Source organism: Leuresthes tenuis, unplaced genomic scaffold, assembly GCF_036924035.1.
Source record: "Leuresthes tenuis unplaced genomic scaffold, fLeuTen1.0.hap1 SCAF_22, whole genome shotgun sequence".
NCBI lineage: Eukaryota > Metazoa > Chordata > Actinopteri > Atheriniformes > Atherinopsidae > Leuresthes > Leuresthes tenuis.
Window position 1 is genome coordinate 11,785,588 of NW_027325376.1, and position 24,146 is coordinate 11,809,733.

A 24,146-nucleotide genomic window follows, 5' to 3' on the forward strand; every position below is an offset into this window, starting at 1 on the left:
AGCTGCTGTACAGTTTTATCCCAAACAACTTTACAGTGACTATTTTCTTTTAGTTTTAACATAGTGGAATGCAAAAAGAAAGTAAAGTATGTTATTGTCTCACTATCTTCTGAAAAGAGTAAGATAGCCAGCCCTAAAACTTGATGTAAAATTCAATTCTTCCAGGCAGGGTGTGCCTTTTCGCTGTAATGGCAGTGACTGCATTCTTGGCTGTTTAAGTGTTTTACAAAGAAAGCAGGATGACTGCAAACTTAACTGGAAACTGATTGAATTATCAGGAATCATGTCAATAGCTGTATGGTGTTGATGTGGTCAGCTCTGTTGCCTCACAACAAAAAGGTTTGAATCCTGGCTAGGGCCTTTCTGTGTGGAGTTTGCATTGCTGTAAAGGTCCTCTGTCTGCAATCATCACAGCCCCTTGCCCACTGGCAGCTGGGATAGGCTTCAGCCCAACCCCCTCTACTCCCCAGAACCCTAAATTGGATTAAGTGGATTTAGAAGACTGATGGATTCATATCTAAATAAAGTGGCAAAATGAAGTCTGTGAGTGTCAATTTGTATGCACATAGGTACACAGAGAGAGGAAGAAAAAGAACCAAGAGAAAAATGCAGATCACCATGGAAATAGTGCACAATAAGTACTCTTTTTCCTTACCCCCACCCCCAATGTTTATTTACTCTTTCAGACAACAAAGTCATTCTATGTTCCCCCTCTTATAAGTTTCTACTTCACTGTCTTGGCCCAACAGTGTTCTCTGCAGATTGAGTGCCTCAGATTTTGTGCTACCTGAAAATGCTTTAATAATAAGAGACTATTAGACTTTCAGTTCTGGGCTGTAGGAACATTTTGAGGCTAAGCAACATGATAAAGTGTGAATATTGCATCTCTAAGACCAGATGGGCTGTAATTTCAGCTTCTCATTTTCTGATATAATTTTTAGGCCTTGTGTTGCATTTGCTTTGGAGATCAGATTCTTCAGCCACTGCACTTATTAGATATCTTAGTGGCTTTGGGGAATTTCTGTAACCTAATCAAAACTCGTGCTGCTGTTCTTATTTGTAGGCCTCCTTGGGGTTAATGGCATCATGCTTGCTATATTGTATCCTTTTTATATTCCTAATAATTGCTTGAATTTGTACTGTGTTGATATTCTATTGGTCAATTATGTGACATTAGTCCCGTTTGGTTGATTGCCAAACCATCACCCACAACATTAAAAATGATTTGCTGCAGTGTGAGCAGGGGTATTTTGGACTGTTTCTTTGAAGTGCCCTGCGATGACATTTGCTGTGATTTGGCACTATATAAACAAAACTGTATTGAATATATTTCTTCAGAAGATGCTGTCATTATATCATATTTTTAAGTGAATTTTATTGTCATTTTGATCATGCTGTGTCCCTCATAAAGCTGTTACATGACCTCCGTTTTCCACTGATCACCCCTACATCACAACTGAAGAACTTTTTTGTGTGCTAGTTTGTGCAAGTCTAGAACTAACTCTGGTGTCATTTTAGGAGCATGGCCTATCTGGCTCTGACTAGTAAGTATCATATGTCCTAATTATTGCTTCTTGCATTGTTTTCCCATTTACCAAAGTGAGTTTCTGCTTTAGGATCCATGACTGACCAGGCCTCTTTAAGGTATTTATTTTTCATTGTTTGTCAGAGGATAACACATCCACTTAGAATTGATGCAATCCTTGAGTACTGATACAACTTGATATGATGTGACGTTTGAGTGGTACTGCACAGATGTTTAGTCATATCTGTTCTATACAGAACTTGTCTGCAGTTTTGAGGGGAAAAAAAAGCGGTCAAAAGCTGTGATGAAAGATTTTGTTCAAACCTACAAAACTTTCTTCTAAATTCTTGAAGAGCTTATGGTTTCAACTGAGGTACGATGTTTTGTTTTGATTATGTAGTTGATTTTGGCTATTTTTTAGATAATCTAGTAATATATTTGTTAAATTGGACTATATGTGTTTTTCTGAAGGAGTATCTTGGGGCAATAAAATCAGCTTGATGCTGCAAAATGCTGTGATATAACATTTGTTGTAGTCCATAAACTGTGTTGATAACTGGAACATTCCTAGTCATTATTTTTCTTGGACAACAAGGTTTGTTAGTCTAGACTAAAAAAAAAAAGGTTAGTCTTAGCCTGAATGGGAATTCTCATCCTAACCTGCAGCTTTCTTGGCTTTATACTGGAGCTTTATAGTAAGCCCCATGCATACCCTAATATCACAATTATTGGCCAGCAGTATCGCACACATTATGCAGTAAAAGAAATCTTGTGTAAACTCATGAGCAGTGAAAAAATAAAAGGCCTTTTGTGTTGAAACTTGATTTTCCTTTAAGACAAAGGTCTTTACTTCTGCTTCAATCACTGTTGTCAGCATTCAGTTACTGTGAAACTCATACAGTAACTCATTAGTGAAGACGAGCACATACTGTTTACTTTACTTTATGCTTCCATCCACTAAGTGTTTTGACATTATGCAGCCATTGACCTGTAGCCTTTGCTTGAACGACTTAAAACTGACTGCACTCACAAAATATATATTGCACATATGGTGGTCCTCCCTAATGTAGTATAGACAGGACTGCATGTGTCTGTTAACCTTTTAAATAAAACCAATATAGGTGCAAATCAAAGTGTATCTTTCACTGTTTACCTGCAGCCTTCCTCTTATTACGGCCCAGTCTGGTGTGTAACCCAGTGCAACTCCTTTTCTTTGCTCCGTATTCTGTGATTGATGGAATGAGCTGAGGTGTATAGAAAGGCAGGGGGAGGCGGATGTATTTATTGAAGCAAGTGAAAGATGGAAGGAGTGGAGGACAGGGGAAGGGGGTGAGAGAGAGAACAATGGGCTTCTTAAATGGCACAGCAGTCCCCACCTGCAAAAACAAAGCGTTTGGACCCCTGCTATTCTGAGTTAAAAGGAGGGAAAAGATTCTATTTTGTGATGGTATCTGACATGTTGTTTTTGCCTTCACATGCTCCACTTTTTGCTTTCTAATGGATGTATATCAACAATGTTTTTATAGCTTCTTGTGCACATGCGTTTGCATGAAATCTTTTTTCTTTTAATCACTGCATTGACATCATTAAAAGTGACATAGTACAAAGTAACACCGGTACAAAATTGTGAAAATGTGATATATATAGTTATAGATTAACACACATTCAAAATGTTAACCTTAGATGAACAACATGGCATATTCCACATTGTAATTGCTTAATAAAAAAAAAATCTAAGCCAAAATGCAGCAGCAGTGTGTGAAAAACTAAGTGCAGCCTATGATTCAGCTGCTTGTAGAACCACCTTCAGCAGCAATGAGTTGAAATAATACTTTTCTGTATGATGATCTCACTCTGTCACATCACTGTAGTGGAATTTTTGGTAGTGGAACGTTGCTTTAGTTCAATGAGGTTTTCAGACATTTATTTAAACACAGCTCTCGTCAGATCCAACAAGCATTTCAATCAAGTTGAAGTCTTGACTTTGACTGGGTCATTGCAACAACTTGTTTCTTTTCGTTTTCAGACTTTCTGTTGTAGATTTGCTTCTGTACTTAATATCATCTTAATGTTGCATGTTTCATTTTTGACTAAGCCTTAGCTGTCAGACAGATGGCCTCATACCTGATTGTGTCCTAATGCTTTGGTAAAAGGAGGAGATCGTAGTTGCCTCACTGACTGCTAGGTGTCCAGGTCGTGTGGCTGCAAAAATAGCATAAATCATCAGCCCCCACCATTATGCTTGACAGTTGATATTAGGTGATTGTGCTGTAATGCTGTGTTTGGTTCTTTCTAAATATGGTGCTGTGCTTTATGACCAAACACTTCCAGTTTGGTCTCATTTGTCCAGAGGATGCTGTTCCAGAAGTCTTGTGGTTTGTTCAGATGTCATTTTGCAAACCAAAGCTGTGCTGCTATGTACATGCTCGTACCACCTCCAAACACACCATACTTTTTCTAATTTTACTCTCATTAACTTTACCACTTAACATGCTAACTGAGGCCTGTCGATGTAGCTCTTGCTTGTGTTTTTTTTTATTATTATTATTTTCTTTGCATTAGACTGTCTGGTTTTGTGTGAATTTACAGGGACACCCACTCCTGGGGAGATTGGCAACTGTCATGAATGTTTTACCACTGCGAATGATCTTTCTCACTGTAGAAAGACAGACTCAAAAAAAGTTTGGAGATGTTTTAAGAGTACATTTACTTTTTCTCAGACTGGGTCCAAATTATGGATTATTTTTTTGTGAAAAATATGTGTCCTATTGCATGCTAGTTGCTGTTCATCTGAGGTTGTATTTACCTGAGAAAGACCAGATGATTTTTAATTACGTCCCAATTGGTAAAACCTCAGAATTCACACAGGGTTTACTTTCTTTTTCACAACACCTAACGCATTCAAACACAACACAGACTTTCGACAAAGTGAGATTGCTCAAAAATGTAGAAACATAATCGACGGAAAAAGTGACAGTGTACAGGTCATGATGAAACTGTTAAAAGTTTCTCTGAGAATTTACAGAAGTATCTGATATCAATCATAATAACTTTCAGACAGGTTATTCATTTAATTATTTTTTCAGTAAAGGCAAAGTAGAAAAGATATCTGAGTTATAGATTACACCATTTGGAAAAATGTGAGATAGCACAACACCCTCTAATGGCTTTACAAATGAAGGAAAAACAAACATTCATCCACATGGTGCAATAAAAACTGGATGAGTAGCTTAAATGGACAAACAGTAGGTGAGGAGATGTCACAGTGGGGCTGACAGAACAAATGGGAAAGAGAGGACAGATGGAACAAGGTGATTGTGAAATGCAACAACCAACGAGGAGCATGCAACGGACTGATTTTCCTCTCTTTAACCACAATTGATGGGGTTGACCTTTGTTCTTCTCTGGCACAGAAGGCTGAGTCAATACATTACCCACTAGTTTATAAGTCACCCCCTTAAACCTCATCGGAGAAGGAAAGGGGAGAAGAGAAGAAGGGATGAGCCAGAAGGAGGGAGAGGAAGGAGCAGAAGAACAAACAAAGGCGTAAAAGGAACAAAAAGAAACAGAATACTAAAAAGGAACTTTAAAGGACTTTTCAGCATTAATACAAAAGTTTTATCACATTTATAGTGGTGCTGTTCTGCAGCTGCAGCATGTGGATAGAAACCAAAACAGAGGTGGACGAGGTCAGCAGGACTCGTGCCAGTTTCAGTCGGCGTGTACTGAACAGTCTGCTTTTGTGCACTGGAGACATGGAGCACTTTGATAAGTACATTCAAGGTAGGAAACTACTCACTGCTACCATCAGATATTCTTTAACCTTACAGATAACTATAAGACCAATCATAAAATACAAAATATTGCGACTAAAAGTGAGATCTAGATCTTCTCTTTATGTGATTATTCATAAAACTTAGAATTCCCAAAGACTTGGCAAGTTTGAAATGACCATAATCATAAGCAGATGACTCAGATATGCTTACATCACCATTAAAATATGCAAATGTAATCATCACACAACTCCCACAGGGAAGACTGCTGCACTCTTCCTCCAACACAAAACATAATCATCATTAAAATCCCATCTTGGTTATTTTACAAAAACTCAAATTAGCTCCCATAAATCCATCAGAGAAAATAGTTGTTGTTTTTTTGCAGCAACAGCATTTGCATTTTATAACTTCACTTTTACAGCCTCTGAACATTTTGCTGTTCAGTGTTATTTTTTTCCTTTTTTTTCTCTTGTTTCCTAGACAAGTGGTTTGTGCTGCAGCTGACTGTGTGGGGGCTGAGAGGGGTGACCAGGGTGATTCTAGCCAACAACCCGCTGAGTGGGACTCTCATTCTGGCTGCCCTGTACTGGGCTTCCCCCTGGCAGGGCCTGCTGGGAACTCTGGGTGTACTGGCCTCTACACTAACAGCTGTCATCGTAGGACAGGACAGGTGGATGTACAAAGAATGAAAAAAAGCTTAGAAGTTGTGCCAAAAGTCAATGATTTAAGGCTTTACTTAAAATTCATAAGAAGAACAGCTCCCTGACTGATATCCCCATATACATCTATTTACTAAAAAAATCCTATATTTTAACTTATCCAAAATTCATGCTACACAATGTGAAATAAGTTAATGTTCAACCTCATAGGTTTTGAAAGTCTTTCCAGCTAAAACTGGGCCTTGTGATGCTCTCAAGTTTGATGTGTGAATACATTTACCTTCACATTATGTTTTTAAAAACCAAAAAAAATTATGAGGATCCATAAACAGTGAGGGAAAAAGATTTATTTCAGATTTATTAGCCTATTGTTGGTCAAGTATGATGCCGTCATCTGAGTCAAAGCTAGAAGTAGTCGTGATGTGTCGGTCCTTCTGTTATGTGTTTGTGCAGTGCTGAGGTGGCAAGGGGTCTTCATGGTTTTAATGGCATGTTGGTGTCTCTGCTGATGGGAGTGTTCAGCTCGGCTGGGGACTGGTACTGGTGGCTGTTGCTCCCTGTTTGTCTCGGTTCAGCTACTTGGTAAGAAACATGCGCGCATTGTTTATACTAAAGCTCAACAGTCAAGGCAGGTGTCCAACAACTCCCCCAAAACTAAATCACTTTCTGAAAACTGGATCACCTTCCAAATTACTGTGATAGATTAGGAGCGCATTCTATTCACCTCTTAAAACAATCCATCAAAAAAAGAAGACAATTCTTACCAGCCACCTTAAGAGTTTAGGTTCAAGCCTTTCATAGCAATAGCTTTTTGTGTCCTCTAGTAAAAGAACAAATGTTAAGGGGTTTCATGTCAAGGAGACACCCACCCAAACCAGAGTACACGCATGCAAATGTTTTCTTTTTACTTTAGAAAGGAAAAACTGGTCATTGTAAATTTGAATGGGTATTTTTCCCAAACTGCATATCAGTAATAAAGCAACCAATCTGCAGTACACTATATGTGTCATTTTAGTGCCTTTTTAGTGTTTTTTAAATATCAAATGCAAATAAGCTGCAAGAAAGCTGACAAACAGAAAATGTGTTTAAAAGGAAAGAAATTTCCTTTGTATTTTGTGTGTGAAACATACAGATTATGTTAAATGTCCATTTCAGTATGAGTACTCATCCATTCCTCCACTTTCCTTTCTATAGTGTCTTTCTGTTCAGTGGGCTCTCCACATTACTGGGCCACTGGGACTTGCCTGCTGCTGTGTTTCCCTTCAACATCATTATCACCCTCTATCTCCTGTGTACTGGTGAAAACAACCCCTATTTTCCACATCATCCAGCAACACCGCCCGGTATGCTGAGGCCCAATGTCACAGAGCTCAATGCAATACAGGTGAGGATTCGCCAACACAAGGGAGCAAAATGGGGCCAGAATGTTGAAATAAAAAGTTTTTCAGACCGACTAAAGTTCCAGTGTGTAACAATTTCTTTATTAGCAGAAATTAAGCTTAACATTTTAACAATGACTTTGGAGTAGAGTCGGGTGAAAACATCACCCACTTTCACTGAAATAGTCGCAAAACTAAAATCTTTGTGCTTGTGCTGATGGACATAAATTGTGTGTTTTTTCTTGAAAACCAGCACGACTTGCAAAGGGATGTTCGCAGCCTAAAAAAAAAATCTAGAAATATGAAATGCAAAGCATTTGAAATGTTAAACCTCTAACTTATATAGCAAATTAGTGACTTTGCTCAAATGTTTATCAATATTTTTGAAAAAAGTTAACATTTAGTCTGTCTTAAAAAGAGACTTACTAAAATATGTCAATTAGGTGTTTGTTCACGCAGAAAAATGTGGCCAGTAATTAAGTTAATGTCCAGAGAATAAGTGACCTTTAGTGGTCATGGGACTAACTGCATGTGAATGAAAAAAAAAAAACGATGTTCACAATTGCACGGTTGTATTATGAAAAGAAGCTTTTAAATATTAGAATGTCTTTTAAGAGGCCACAAATTCATGGGTGGGAGAGATGAGGGGAAGGTGGATGGAGCAGCTAAGCACTTGATTTCAGGTCTGAAATGTTCTTTTCAAAATACAACTCTCACCCTCATCAACACAATTTTGTTGGATGCATGTGAACACAACACGTTATGAGGAAACTTATGAGGAAACCTGTCACTTCCTGATTGGAATTAGACTGTAACATCCCCATTTTTACAATTCACATGCAAATGCTCTGACTAACACTGGAAGTCATTCATTTTGTGTTTTAATTAATCAACATCATCAATTAATTACTGGCAGTATGTTCCTACACGAACAAATATCATTTCACAGGAATTCTTTATGAACCATATTTAGAGTTAAGCACAAACAACCTGAACGATCATTTGAAATTGTTGATTGGCAATAGTGATGCAACATGTACATTGCTGCTGGTCATAATGGGTTCATGTGGAAACTATGTTTATTGTACATTAACCACATTGTACTTAATAGCTAAATCTAACCAAACAGTAAGCAAAAGTAAAATGAGGGTACAGTAGAATAGTTTTTAAAAAAATGTACCTCCTGCCATCTTTTCCGAAGCTCTTTTCCTTGACCGTGTTGGAAAATATAATTGGATATAAGGAAAGACGACAGGAGAAATTCACAATGACTTAGGAAAAGACACTGAGAATCTGACCACACTAAGCTGGGATGTGGGTATTCTACAAAAAGTGCTGTAGATAATGAATCTTATGCAATATTATCACATTGTCACACATCATATAAAAATCTTAGTAATATAAGATATATCATAAGAATATTGCTTTATTATCTTTATTAGTTTTTAGGTTTGTAGTCTAAAAAGCAAACCAAAAGGCACAAAACTGAGAGCTAATGCTGCTCATTTTCACCCTCATCTCCTTTTTCTATTTTTCCACACAAATCACACTTAGTAGGATTGTATGATGTTAATCAAGCGTTCAAGGTTGAAGGTTGCAGCTGCAAGAAATTATAGGCCAGAATCATCCCCTCTCTGCTTCACAAAATGCTGAATTTTAATTTCCTTCTTGACAGTTGTGTGTAACTCAATACCCATACCAATTTGACCTCCAAACACAGACCTTTTGCCAGAAAACTCTAACAATCAATACATAAAAACACTTGAACAAAATGCTATTGGACTGTTTTCCAATAGGCACCAGGTCCTATTCATACTACCCCTTAGGTCAGCTGCACTCAAGCTTTCTCTTCATGGATATTCAATCTATTTTGTACAGTTGTGGATAAAAGTGATACTGCTTTAAAGTATCTCCTCAAAAGAAAGTGTCCATGTAGCTCTTCTTGGTCTGACTAGTTGTTTTTATGAATGGTGACAAATCTAGGCACATTCATAGGTGGTGGATCATTTTCCAGCCACAGAGACTCAGTGATCCCTTGTGGACTGATGAGAATGATAAAATTTACATTTCACAAGCTTGTGCCGAAATCAACAGGAAATCTGATTTTTAATCATATTTAAAACTTACTAGATGTTTGTGGGAGAGGTTGCATATGTAAGCTTCTGTCACTTGGAAAGGCTGATGCTAGATTCAGTTTGACCTTTAAGTCAAAAAGAGAATTTCATGCTGGGGCAGAGAGTCATGAAAAGAAGATAAAAAATGAATTGGCATCATGTTCTATTGTCTATGTAATATCATATGACCAGGTTCTGATATAATGTTTGGTGGTTTTGTCAATGTTCCCCTCAGAATTTCATTGTTTGAGTACCGTGTGCAACAGAAAGGTTTCTGAACTTAACTTCTACTGGTGCCTGAGCTTATGTATGCAAGGGTTCGATGTTATACAGTAACTGACAGTGACTCAGTCCCATTAATTGATAAACCATACCCGTGTCAGTGCTGTATTATACACCCAGTACGCCCACCCTTTTATGTCCTTTATGCAAACTCTGGTGCTATTCTATCAAGTCCACTTTGGTAGAGCAAAATCAACTTCCAAACAATAACTCTCTACTTCACGGAGGCTATAATAATTTCTTTAAACTTCTTTAGAGAGGTGTTGATTCATCCATGCTGATTTTCCAGGAGTACATGGTGCTTTTAAAGTGTGATGCACTGGTCAATGTGGTTTTCTGTGATTAATCTATTCCTTAAATGAGGCTTAGCTTGACCAATATAATTAAATCCTATTAGAAATAATTTTATCTTTAAAATTAATGCATATAAACTATCTGTTGAAGCTTAGTTTAGGACAGCAATAACCTCATAATTAACCGTGTAGTTAGGTTGTGCGTAATGTATTGGGGAGATGGTTGAATATACTGAAAGAATGTCTTGAGACTATTTTATTACTGTGCCACTCATGCTTATTGATGCCTTCAAATACAGTTCAAGATCCATCACACCATCTTCTCTCACCTTTTCAAAATGCAGTATACACTCTAGACAGTCTAATGGTGCTGTAAGTCCAGGCTGGCTTCATCTAAGGGAAAACTAATATTCTCATCTAGGAAAAGGCAGAGGAGTGAATATCAAGCAGATTAATTATGCTGGGAAAGGCATATAGTTTTGGTGTTATGAAGTGAGGATTTGTAAGTCCAGAAAATGTGTTTTCTTATACTTTTTTCATAAATATCCACAAAGTATGATGCAATTACTAGCAATAGATATCACATATAACAGGAAATTAAAAGAGAAACCCACATGTGACTGATAAGGGCACAATATCCATAAATCAGGCAGATCTGTGTCTGTTACTTAGCAACAGTCATTGGTGGAGCTCTTGTTGGCAAATTATATTCAGCACAAACTGTTTAAACTATGAGTTCAGTTTAGAGAGCAAGATAAGGTGCTCATGACATTTTATGCAGTTTCTACAGATTGATAGAGATCCCGAACTTGTGTCCATGTGATTGGAGCACTGGCTGCAATACAGTATACCTTTAAAAAAAAAAACCCTAACCCAAATCTAATCGACTTGAATATGTGTTTATGCATCACTCACAGATTGGCTAATATGCTGTTTATGCAGACAACAAAATAACAAATATGGTCTATGATATGTAAGTTGTCTAGAAATATTTAGATATGTATAGAATAGATTATACAGTCTTTCCAGTGTAATATCATTTTCAAATTACAAATTGAAAATTGACAACTGGCCTCTCTCTTATTGCTCACTGAGGTTATTTGCAGAAGTTTTATAGGGAGAGTTTTATTGAATAAAAACTGCACATTGGGTCTTTTTAATATTCAACATGCTTTTTATTTATACCATTCGTCTTTCCCTCCAACAGCAGTTTTATTGAGTAAAGATGCACAGGATCTAAACATACTGCCATTCCGCAGCTGTTTTTCTTATAGAAAATCATTACTTTGTGGTTTCTTAATTGGACATAATCTAATTTAACCTGTAAGCAGGCCTTCTGGTATGGAACAAAAAAACTAAAACAATTAAATTTGTTTACCTCATTGCCGTGTGTATGTTTCTGTTCAGGATGATCTACAAACTCACTGTGATATGAGATTAGCCATGCTGCCTAAACCCTCTCAGCATTGTTAGGTGTGCTGAATATGAAGTTGAGATTTACACACAATCTTATTAAGAAGCATCACACCCCGTGGCAAAGGGTGTTCCTCACAGTAAATTACTTTCCACAAGTTTCAACTCCAAGTTCTGAGATGTTTTTCTCTGTGTTCCTACCTTCATATGAAAGAGTCTGCCTTTCCCTTGGCTCAATGTTTTCTCTTCTTTTTATTATTCAACATGCTTTTATTCATATCATTCCTCTTTCCCTCCATCAGTCTGTCTCTGGCTTTACAAATGCTGTTCCTTCCCTGATAGACACCCTGTTTGTTCTGTTCATTATAAGATCTGAAAAACATAAATCCTTCTTTTTATCTCAGTGTCGCTTTCTCACCTCACTCAATCTGTTTCTCTTTTCTGCTAATTAGATCTGTCATGATATCAGATTTTCACTGCACAATCATCATGGCCAAAAAGGTCACATTAATAACCTCATAGCAATATCAGATATGAAGATGGTTGCTCATTCTATGACAAATTGCCGACAATTATACCTCTTGGATATGATTGTTCTGTGTGCATGATATATTCCCTTCTGCTCTCTTCTTTTTTATTTATCTTCTTTTTTTAGTATATATTCTCTGGTTTTTTTATGATGGTAGTTGCAAAGTGGGGTTAGCAAGTAAGTGGCACTGTCTGTCTGTCTGTCCATTCAGTCGGTCGGTCGGTCGGTCGGTCATATTAATCCTTAACTTTTGCCTCTGGAATGTTTTTAAATGACAATAAAAATCAGTTGTCACCAAACAAAAGAAACGATCCATGAGATGCAAACTCATCCTTGCCTTTAACTCTCCTTTCTGTTTCCTCCCTCTGTTTTCCCCTTTCACCCCATTTTTCCTTCTATCCCTCTCCTCTTTCCTTTTATTCCACCCATCTCCATTACCTCCTTCCACCTTTCCTCCTCTCATCTCTCCTCTGGTTCTCTCCAGAGATGGGGATGACGTCTGTCCTATTTATATTTAATGTCTTCAGCTTCGCTCTCTCTGCTGAGCATGGCTGCACGACCGTGACGGTATATTTAATCTCGCACAAACACACATATACACACACATAAACACACAAAGGCATGTACCCACAAGGAGTTGTGAGGTAGCGACCATTTATGACTTGTAAATATCAGTGGCAGGCAGGCACGCCCATCATGTCGCCATGGAAACTCTTCTCTTCCTACTATCGACAGCGTTTGTCAGTGTGTATGTGTATAGATCTTTAAGCAGAATGAGAAAAGAATAGCTTATTTAGACTAAACTCATCTCGTCATTTTGTTTTTGTGAGTGTCTTCCTTCTCTTGGGACATATTCCTCGTATATAAACTTGTGTAATGCAAGCGTAAACAGTTCTCATAATTCTTCCCAAATATCTTTGTTTGCCCAGGTGATGCATGGTATCCCTCTTGGTGTGGGTCAGATCTTTGCCTGTCAAGCCCTTGGACCTTCTCTTCTCATCCTGGGAGCTGTTGTGCTGTACTCCCCACTGCTGACTATCCATGCTCTACTGGGATCAGCAGTTGGAACATTAGCAGGTTAGTCTCTATGTGTGTCCCAGTGGAAGGACTGAGACTATAGCATCAATTTCTTCTTTTATAGAATGTGCGATAGTTCAATACACTATGGGACACTGTTAAGTTATTTTGTTCTTTATGACAAGACACCAAGGATCACTTTATCAACATTTCACTTTACATCATGTAATCTTGAGTATCATTCATCTAATGTGCCACACAAATCAGTTTACCACCAACGGAAAGTATCACACAGTCTGTAAAACATTTGTGTAATAATTCTCTCAATGACGCTGGATGTACTAATGTTAGATAGTATTTATAACAAATAGACTTTAATACAAAGTTTTGGATAGTAAAAGACATTTGTGACCATTCACCTACCACTTTTGAAGCTGACTTACTGCCTCACTCAACTTTCTATATTTCTCTTAAAGCTATCATTTTCACTTGTTGTGCTTTATGGTGCCATTTTGGTGTCCTATAACAAGATTTTGAGATGTGATGAGGATTCTGCAAAGGTTGCGTATACTTTTGAATAAATAACACATTTTCCATGCTTGTCCTGTTTTTGATTGCACAGATTGACTAGGCTTGCATCAGATATAGAAACACTGCAAAGTTTTTGTCATCTGGGTGCATCCAAAGCACATTGTGAAACATTGGCGGAATCGCAAGCATTACCTCAATAGGCTACATCGGCTCTGTGTTGCAACTAGAATTTCACAAAGCAACCTCTGCGAAAGGCAGGCTTTTATTCTTGTTCCATTAACTAATTTGATCTTGACCACGTTGCCTTTTTGAAAATCCTTTCAATATATAGGGCTCTCATTAAAACGGCACAGATATTGGCTGACGAGATGCTGCACAACGCACAAGCCAAACTGAACAGGGCCAATTTTAGGGTCCATGTCCCAACCCGTAACCATTAATTGATCATTTAAGGTGGTTTAAGTGACTCCTTGCAGTAATGAGTGCATGTAACACATTTAAGCTTTTTAGAGAAGCTGTCACTGTCAGGGGGATGGACCCTGAAAACGCAAGAGAAGCTTGTTGCAGTAGGAGATATTTACCTTTTAAGATTAATTAACATTTTTAAAGGGTCAAACTCAGACCATGTTTTGTTTTTGTTTCTGAACTGGAACAACTTACCCTAATATTTTCAATCCTGAAACCAAACCAACAACTTAAACAGTGTCAATTATGGGACCAAAAACAAAAAGTTTTTAGCCTATCTTAGTACTTAGTATATCTGAAAGTTTAGGGAGCTCTCCTACAATAACAGAACGTCAGCTGCTAAAATCTCAATTTGAAACTGCTGCGACATCTGAACAAGTAGCCTGGTCTATAATATCTCTGTATTATAAATTAGAAGCACAGGCCTGTGGATCTACGTCCCTTTTATTATCATTCCACTATGATAATTAAGAAAAGAGAATGACAAATGATTGAAGTCCAGCCCTGCCTCCATATACTGCTACAACTTTAACACAATGTCCTAAAATACTTGTGTGTATGTGTGTGTGTACATGTGTTGGAGGCTATGAGTCACACCATTAGAAGCAGAAAAGTGGGAGTTAGCTCAGACACAAACACGTGTACAAACCTGTGGACCTCTTCCTTCCAGTAAGCTCAGTAGGTAAGTTTCACATTTAAGAATGGTAACAAAATTTCCATTCTTAGGTGGAAGGAGTGGTAGTTGTGGTGGGTTCAAAAGACCTAAGTTTGAGTCTTGCACTGTTGTTTTGCATTATGGGACTGTTGTTGTTTTACTTGTGTTGTCTTTTACTACTTGGTTAGGTGAAGGCAACATATGTTTTTCATTATGTTTAGATATATGTTGCTATGTTTAACCCAAGACTCCAAGAAAGTGTTGTATAAACATAACTAAAAGATGGCTTAAAACACAAAGAGTAAAATAAAAGTAAGGTGAAAGTACAGTTGTGTGCGCTTAATCACACGTCAGAAGGTCGACCACCAGTTCGGCATTGCATTCTGTTTATCAGCAAATATTGAGGATTAGCGTGATCTTATGACAGAATGTGTAGCAACAAGAATGATTGTGAAAAGAGTTGCAGTCTCAAAAATAAAGGCTCAAAATTGTACAAACTGTATATCTTTCTGACATTTCTGAAAACAGAGACGCCGCTTTCATCTCACTACTTGATAACATTCATGTTTAATGTATCGTAACAGGATATTAACACCTAATGTCTCGCTACAGCTGTCACAACATCAGAATTTAAATAGCACCTATTCGTCATTCAGCCTTTTAGTCTCCTTTAATCCAGCAATCAATTTTTAAAACTTTTCTCATAGTTTTTTTCCCACTGGCATCATATCACTTCTGTAGTCGGTGCTAAAGATGTTCTGGTTTAATTTTTAATTTCAGGAAAGAGAAGGTTAGAGTCTGTTTGTGTCCTTGTGTGTGTTTCTCTGTGTCGCTATTACTGTTGTCACCCTCAATTGTAACTAACACTGATAAATATTCACTAAACACTGTCCCGGCTAACAATTTCTAATCAGATAATTCACTAGAAAATTTAACCAATCACAAGAAGCCTGTCAAGTTGTTTGTCTTTAAAAGCTGTACCGGTGTGTATAGGGCTCGACCAGGAGACATTCGGTATCTTAAGAGTCTTACACTCTAAAAGAAAGCAAAACTCTAAAAGAAAGCAAATCACTCAATAAGATAAAACAGGAACTGAAATTAATTAATAAACGATTAAGTCGTTTTATTGTGCAAACTTTATCTGCTATAACAATAAGCACAAACATAAGTATGGTCAGCTAACTAGATAATTTGCCAACTATACCTAACAATATTTTTTTCCAAACGCACGTGTTGGTAATTTGAAATATTTATAAACTATATAACAATTCAAACTTAAAGTATTAGCATTTGCTGACTTTTTAGCACCGAGGATTTGTCAGTACTTTAGCTGTTAACATCCACAATTATCAACCAGACAGATGATCAGCCTAGGTTAGATCACTTCAGAATTAAATCAATTTGTTGACCCATACGTTTAAAAGTGGACTTCATTGGTGTTATGATAAAAATACCGATAATTAATCAAAGGTAGAAATAGTTTTTGTGCATTTAATCATATATGACAATGAGGTTGGGGGTGGGGGCGATGTAGCTATTTGAACAATACTCATGTCACCTCATAATGCCTATTTAATAAAAGACAAACAATGTCATTGGTCGATCATGTGAGAGAAGAGAGACATCGGGTGTGAGGCCATATTTAGAGCTGCGACTCAAAGCACAATTGCGTATAATATTCCCATGAGGGGTTTCCAAGGGAGAAGATCAGGGGCTGTATGTAGGCCAGTCACTCTCTACCTCCTGCTGCATTCATTACATACGAAAAGAAATAGTTTCTCTGTTCTCCTGTTTCTGCTCTCACTATGAAACATTTTTCTGAGATAGGAGAAGTCAACTAGAGTTCATAGTTTACTATGTTTTTATATCAGAAATTCAAATGTATAAAATGAAATGTATTTGCCACTAAGAAAATATCTGCCATCTCTGGTTAACATGCAGCATCAGGTCAGAAGAAACTGGAAGGAACACATGTTTGGAAGTAGATATGTGTTTTTCTTCTGATCTTTATGACCATATCTACTTGAGGAAAACTGGAGAGGGCTTGACAAGGTCTATTACCTACTTATCTAATCTATTTTCAGCTTCTGGCAGGATTTATTTTCATAATGTACATTAAAGATCTTGAGTCAGACTATAGACTGTAGAAAAATATCCATGGGTTGTTTTTTTAAAGAGTCTCTTTGTTACAGTCTATGGGTCAGACCTCTGGTAATTGCAGGAAAGCTGATCCACACACAGCATGAGGCATGAGTATTCACTCTTAATGACTGAATGTGTTATATTGAACTGTTTATTAATGATGATATTCATATTTGTAGCATTTGTCAATTGTCTCACTCTGAGGCAAAATTTAATAAATGTGGTTAATGAAATTCTCATTAACCACATCAGTCTCAGCTGTACTTTGTGTTCAGTACTAATTAATAGCAGTTATCATATTAGCCATTTAGCCTTTTTACATTGCATTAGTGTGATAAACTAGGTAAACTTTAGCAAAAGTAGGATTTTCATTATGAGTGTGTTTGCAAATATCTCAAATCATCTCTGTGCCCCAGCAGCCTACAGACTCACTAATGCTGCCATGGACATGTATTCCCAGTTTAACATGGTCAGTACTCTGTCTGGGAGGGTAAACAGAGATTTCAAGACGAAACAAAATCTAACCTCTGAAAGATCATTCTAATTACCTCATTTCATGAGATCATTTTCAAATAAGCAATTTTCTTGAATTGGGAATGAGGTAACATGTTGGACAGATGTAGGTGAAAATACGAAGTTATTATGCATGCATTGTAGTAGAGAACTTAATATGCTGCATGTGCAGACTGTGTCCTCTACATCGGGTGCAGCTGACACTAGCACAGTGTTAACAAATGAGCCCACATACAGAGCAATCCATTTACCTGTATCCATAAACAGTTTTACCCCACAAATACATTAAAGGACATTATGATGGATACACCAGCTGAATGAAGAGCACAGGCAAAAATGCAAAGTTAGTGATCACACACATTGGGGAAATAATAAAAATGATAATAATAATAATAAGAAGAAGAAGAATATCTATAGTTTATTCCAAGTGTTCAGTCCAGAGTTTTATACTTTCATTCCCATTCAGTGAAAAAGAAATGATGCAGGGAAGTGGAAAGGAGAGGCGACATTGTGCATTTCATTTGATAACAGCACTCAGACTCATTCTGCTAGAAAAGACAACACCTCACTCGGTGGGACTCGCATGCACACACATCGACACAAAAAGAGGCAGGAAGAAAAAAAAGAACAGTTAAGATTTTAGCATCCTCTGGTGCTTCTTCCAGCACTACCATTAGTCTTTAATGATACCTTATGTGTGGAGGGGACCAAAAGAAAAAGGGAGTGCAATGAAGGAAACTAGGTAGGTGAAGGGGGGAAGTAATGGTGGTAAAAAAACAAAATGTTTGCAATGAAAATGATTATAGAGAAGGAGAAAATCACTATGTAATGAAGTCGGGACTGTGGCTGTAAAGGAGGAGAAACAAAGGGAGCTGGAGGGGAATAGCTGGCAGAGTAGGTCAGCAGACACACGGCATTAAGAGGAAGCACAGGGGTGTGGTCAGTCTGCTCCAGGAACAGACAACTGAACTGCAGCTCCCATTGCCTGAAAGTAAGAAAATCAATCACAGCCCCGCCTAAGATTTATTGTTTACAGGAGAGCTCCCAAAATGTACACCTTTCTGAAAAAACCCTGTAGTTGTTATCAAGGAAGGATGCAGTGCAGATTGTTGTATGTATTTAATTTCTTATCTTTGGTCAGCATCCATGGTTAGGCATTTCAAAGCTCTTAATGGGTTCTGAAAAGGCTTTTTCATAACACAGGGTTTGCAATAACCAGTGACGCTAATGGCAATGTCATAAAACAACACAAGCCTATTCCATCAGGCTAATAGTGCACATGTGCACAAAATAAATATAACAAGAGTTCATTGAGGGCACAAAGGGTCGCTCCTCTGCACACAGTTTTCAGGATTTTTTTATGATGTTACAATTTCTGTCAGTGAAGCAGTCCGTAAGCAATAACTGATCAAAGGTGCAGCTTGTTGCAAAAATGCTTGAACAGTTGCTATGTGGGCGTGCATAGCAGCATTCCACAGTCCTTAATCTAATATGGACAATATTTCAATATATATGTTCACATGATTTGCATAGAGAATATTCTATTCATATTCCCATTTACATGTTACATGAATAATCACTCATGCCAGCATTGCGCCCCCCTGTGCAAATAGGGGACTGTAATGTACGAAGTCTTAGTTACATCCATATCCCTTAAAATATGGAACTGTAGTACACTCTGATTTCTCCCTCGCCACAAAATATTTTTTTGCCATAGCCTTCCTGTTTTGCATTAAATTCTGATGGAACTGTTGTTGCCAGATCTTGTGATAGAAACTAAAAAGCTCATCTATGAAAACAAGCTAATGACGAGCAACAGTGTTCTTGAAAAAATACAACAAAAAACCCACATTTGGTCCGCAGACAATGTATCTTCGTGATGTGTGTTTGTGTTTGTCTGACATTCTCTCAAGTGCCTTAATGGAACTCACATTGGTTGTTACCAGCAGAGGGATGGATCGCCATGAAAGGTGAAAGTGACATCCCTTAGGATGCGAATATGCCGTGATTATTAGTCTACCCCCTACATAAAAATTTTAATTTGTCCAATAATTTGATTTATGACCAAATACCTCATTCTAATTGGCAAACACTTAAAAATGGGAGAAAGTGGTACAACGTTGGAGAAATATCATGCTGTACCTCTGAAACAACAGAAAAATGATAATGATAAAAAGCAGAAGTTCCTCCAGAGTCACTCTGACCTCTTCTGAGATGAGGAAGCAGTTGTGGTGGAAATTTAGTAACGCACAGAGTCAGTTGTTTTCTTCTGAGGAGATAAGAGGCTTTAATAATAATAATATCTTGCAAGACAGAACAACACAGTAGAGAATACAGAGTTGCTCTGACCACTGAGGCAAAAACAGATGCCCGCTCATCACGTCATCTGTCTTTGGGTATAGTTGATTGTCATACACAGTAACACTCAATACAATGCATATAAGAATTCATTTTCCATTACACAGTGAAAGTGATTTAGCTTGGTAAAATATTAAATTAACAGAGTAAACCAAAATGATGTTCTTTTGGCACTTTACACTTGGCAACATTTGCTTATCCTGAACATTTCAGAGGAATGTTCAGTATCATGTTCAACCTCTAAGTGAAACTTGTTGGCCTGTGCACCCTGCTTACCCCAACCACATTGTGATTGTACTGTTAATCTCCATCATGTGTGGGTTGAGAAAAACAGCTAAACTGTAAAGGCTATGAGGTCCTGCTGGCCTTGCTGAGATCTATCACAGTTGGCATGCCCCTGTGCAGTCTACCTATAATTTCAATGGGTTGTTTGTCTGGTATGGAAGTGAGTCAGAGATGAGGCACTGATGTGCTGTGCACCCACTTTCATCATCAATAGCCTGCAGAGAGACCTCATCATAAAATCAAGACTAAAAAGTTACAATAAAAAAGTCAATCAGAGCAGCTATCCTAAAGATTTAAATGCTGATTATTTAATGTTATAAAATCTAAAATCCGATTTTATTGATTAAGTGACATGGCAAATTGTGAGACATTTGATGAATCTAATAAAAGTTGTTGCATGGTTGTCCACAAAAGCTCTCATGTCTGCAATTCTTATTCTGTTTACAGGCTTGTTGCAGAACAAACTTCTTTTTTTTTTTTTTAAAGCTGCAGCCACACTAAAAAAAAAAAGAAGAGCTGCTAGAAGAGCTGTTAGACATGACTGCAAAGTAAGAACTTCTAGATGAATGATATGCTAAAAGGGTATAGACAAAATAATCCAAATTGGACTGTTTATTATTTTTTTTCTCTGCTAAAGTGGGTTTTTTTAGGTTACACATGAATTAAGCACCCAGGGCAGCCATTCAACGGTTTGTGTCTAGCACCACCACATGGACAAGTTTAGTTTTTCAGATTCATCAAGAATTCTTATATCTGTTGTGTGTGTGTGTGTTTCTGCCTTTCATATTCACAGACCTGTCAACAGCTGTGACTCACTGTTTTTGTATCCCCCCACCCCACCCCCTGTATGTGTCAGGTTTATCCATGGCAGTGCGTCACGATTCACTGTACTCGGGTCTGTCGGGGTTTAATGGAGCTCTGGGCTGCATGGCTGTTGGAGGACTCTTCTTCACCTTCAGCTGGAGGATCCACCTCCTTGCCATTGCTAGCGGTGACACAACTGCACACACAAATGCGTGGAGACACATCTTATTTTCTTGTCTCGAATGTGACATAACATAAAACTTTACCAACTTAATTTACAGAAAGTTGTAATAAATTGCAAGAAATATGAAATACTAATGCTGTTCAGTGTTCCATTCTAGCCTAATTTGGCCTTTTTTAAAAAATATTTTCTGTGAGTGAGTTAAATATTTTTTAAAATATGTGATAGTCTTAAAAATAAATCGAAACAGCTCTGCCTGTGGTATACAGGGCAGATTGAGGAAGTAATTTCTATATTTTCTGCCCATGGCTAACGGCTGTAGTGTGCCAGTGTCTCTGTCCGTGGTGCTGAAGCCAAACATTCCATACTAGCTTATATTTTATAGAAATATTCAAACCCACATTCTTTTATAAGCTGGTACCTTTACTTTTATACAGTAACAGGTTATTTTAAGCTTAAATAGCTTTAAATCTCTCAATACTATGAGGTTTCAATCATTTTCACTTTCATTTTCAGATGTTAATGAAGGGACTGGCCACTTCAGTGCTTCTTCCTTGTTAGGGTGCACCCTCAGTGCTGTAAAACTCCAGAGATGATCAGAAACTAGACAAATGAGACAAATTGTCTTCCCTGTACAGCAAAATCCAGACATTTTACAGGCACAGTGTCATCTTGTTGTATGAGGGGGGCCTCTTGTTTGTCTGAGTTATAAATATGTTACTTTGTGCATCGCTGCTCTTCTCAACTAATCATTGTTCGACTGAATTGAGTTGATTGCTGAATCATGCCATCTTAAGGTAAAAAAATGGATAAACAGTGTGGCTTGTACACATTGATGACCCCAGATAGAAATTATGCCTTGATTAAACTGCATTTACCAAGACACATTTATATGTTGGTAATTAGCAAATCAGCTTATTCAGACTTCTCTTTCTCCTATGAAAGAGAATTGTTCCTTCACTAATTTCCTCTTTCCTGTCATGAGTCCTTTTTTATTGCCCATTACTTCTACTCTACATCCTACTTTATAACCCCACTCATTTAAACATAGTTCTCCTCTCATCTATCTTTTGATCTAAACCATTTCCCTTTTCTCATTTTAAATTTATTTTTTGCACACTCTCTTTTGTGCCTATTTCCTGTAATTACATAGACAGAGTAATTATGTAATTTTGTCACTTCAAAGGTCGATTGAATCTGCTTAGACCTGCTTTCCATTGTACCTTCCTACCCGTGTTTTCACTCATGAGGACAGAAACAAATTGCAGCTGGAGGTTCATGGACATTAGCACTAACCAGCTTGGCAGAGAGCTATTCTGATCCCATTAGGTAAATTGGCTTTAATGAGGGTTTCCACTTCTATCACGAGAGAGTGTGGTTAACTGGTCTTGTACAGCAAGAACATCAGCAAGCTGGAGAAAATGAGTGGTGATGTACAGTTTTTAGCCTAATCTTTTCTCATCTGCCCGCAGCTTTTCTCTCTGCATATGCTGACATCGCACTGCAGAATTTGCTGGGAACTGTAAGTACACACACTTTTCAGGATTTCATCTTTTTTTTTTAGGTTGTTTACCACATTACCTGGCCTTTGAATAAACCAGTGTTCACTTAAGCATTATACCTTTTCCCCCTATGCTCGTTGTTTTTAGACTTATATCTAATAAACTGCTCTGAGCATAGGTACATTTTTACTGGTTCACATTGCAGACAAATAGTAATCATCATCATAAATTAGTGAGTTATGTCAGAGATTATAATACACACAATACTGGTCAAGAATTCAGATATGATTCAGGAAGCCGTTAAAAGTCATGTGACAGTCACATGCTCACTATACTTACTTACTGTGTCTGCATTCCCTACTGTCCTCAGCTGATTTGCTTCACCATCCCTTTTTTGCAGAAGTTTTTTCTTCTAGAGCTACTCACTCACTGTGTGTTTAACATTTGTCACATGATGTATGTCAAGCTCATATGCTGGGTCAGTCCTTGTAGAGATTTGCTCCAGATTATCACATCACATTATCACATTACCCCACCACTCTACTAAAATGCCTAAAATGTTAAAATAGGTGTTAATGGGGAAGTCTATGATCTTCTTAAAAAAACAAAACAGAAAAAGTTGGCTAATGCTATAAGCACACATGACTAGAACAGAAGCACATACTCACACTGTGTGCTTAGACATTTCGTCTCACCTCGATCTCATTCATTAGTAAGCATCCTCTCTCCCTGCCTAGGTGGGTCTCCCTGCGTGCAGCTGGGCAGCTACTCTAATAGCCACACTTATGTTGCTGTTGACTGGCAGTTTAGCAGCATACCGCATCCCCATTGGTCAAGTGATGGCCCCTGAACGCAACCTGCGCCCCCAAGGCCAATGGGAAGCTGGGAACACAGAAGACAGGGAGAGCACAGATGTGTAGTGTGAGGACACACATACACACGCATACAGAGTACTGTATTGGTGCGTTAAAAGGAAGAGATTAATGTACTGGACCAAACATAAATATGTTTGTATAATAACTACAATCTTTTCGTTATAATTCTCTGCTATTTCATCGTAGCATTACAAATGAGTGAAAAAGATGAAGCTCACTTTGAAGAGGGCCTCACTGCCTGGTTTGTCCACAGGGTGGCAGTATATCTTTAGCAAATAGTCGCTCATGCAAACCACAAAACATCTCAATTCACAATTTCTATTAAATGTGTACATTTCTTGATTCAAATTTTGCTGCATTTATTTTTATCATTTGTCTCTCACCATGACACATAAAATAAAGCCAAACAAACAGGTTATTTAAAGGGAAAGACAACTTCTTTTAATAAGCATGAAAATCCTTCTGTTAGTTAAACATAACTATTGTTCTAAAATGACAGTTTTACTGTTATCGTTAATAAAAACCAAGACTTATCCTACAGCATACCTTTTTTTAACTTCATCATTGTCCTGCATAGAATCTCTACATTGCACTCCCCTGAAACTATTGTAAACACAGATTGTACATGTAGCTCTATTCAGGCAGACAGTGAGAAAATAAGACTGGAAGTGTATTCTTGAAATGGACAGAGTGATCAGCTGCTTATGCCTGCAGATTAAAGGCAATTGTTATTGAGTATCATTTTCAATTGTAATGTCATGCTTGTTATAAATGGTCTCTAATGAAAAAGCTGTGGATCATTATACTTTGTTTTTTTCACAGTGCTTCATGTTGCCTGTGTAGAGTTT

At 37.6% G+C, this 24,146-nt stretch overlaps 1 protein-coding gene across 1 annotated transcript; it reads left to right on the top strand.

Moving 5' to 3' along the window:
- Nucleotides 1–4,515: 4,515 nt before the first annotated feature.
- On the top strand, nucleotides 4,516–23,630 carry LOC140282135 (urea transporter 2). Its single transcript, XM_072376715.1, has 8 exons — nucleotides 4,516–5,308; nucleotides 5,782–5,971; nucleotides 6,414–6,542; nucleotides 7,155–7,344; nucleotides 12,900–13,047; nucleotides 20,793–20,927; nucleotides 22,394–22,443; nucleotides 23,161–23,630. Exons 1-8 carry the CDS (start codon nucleotides 5,182–5,184, stop codon nucleotides 23,341–23,343), a joined length of 1,152 nt encoding a protein of 383 aa, XP_072232816.1. The 5' UTR covers nucleotides 4,516–5,181; the 3' UTR covers nucleotides 23,344–23,630.
- The last annotated feature ends 516 nt before the right edge of the window (nucleotides 23,631–24,146 follow it).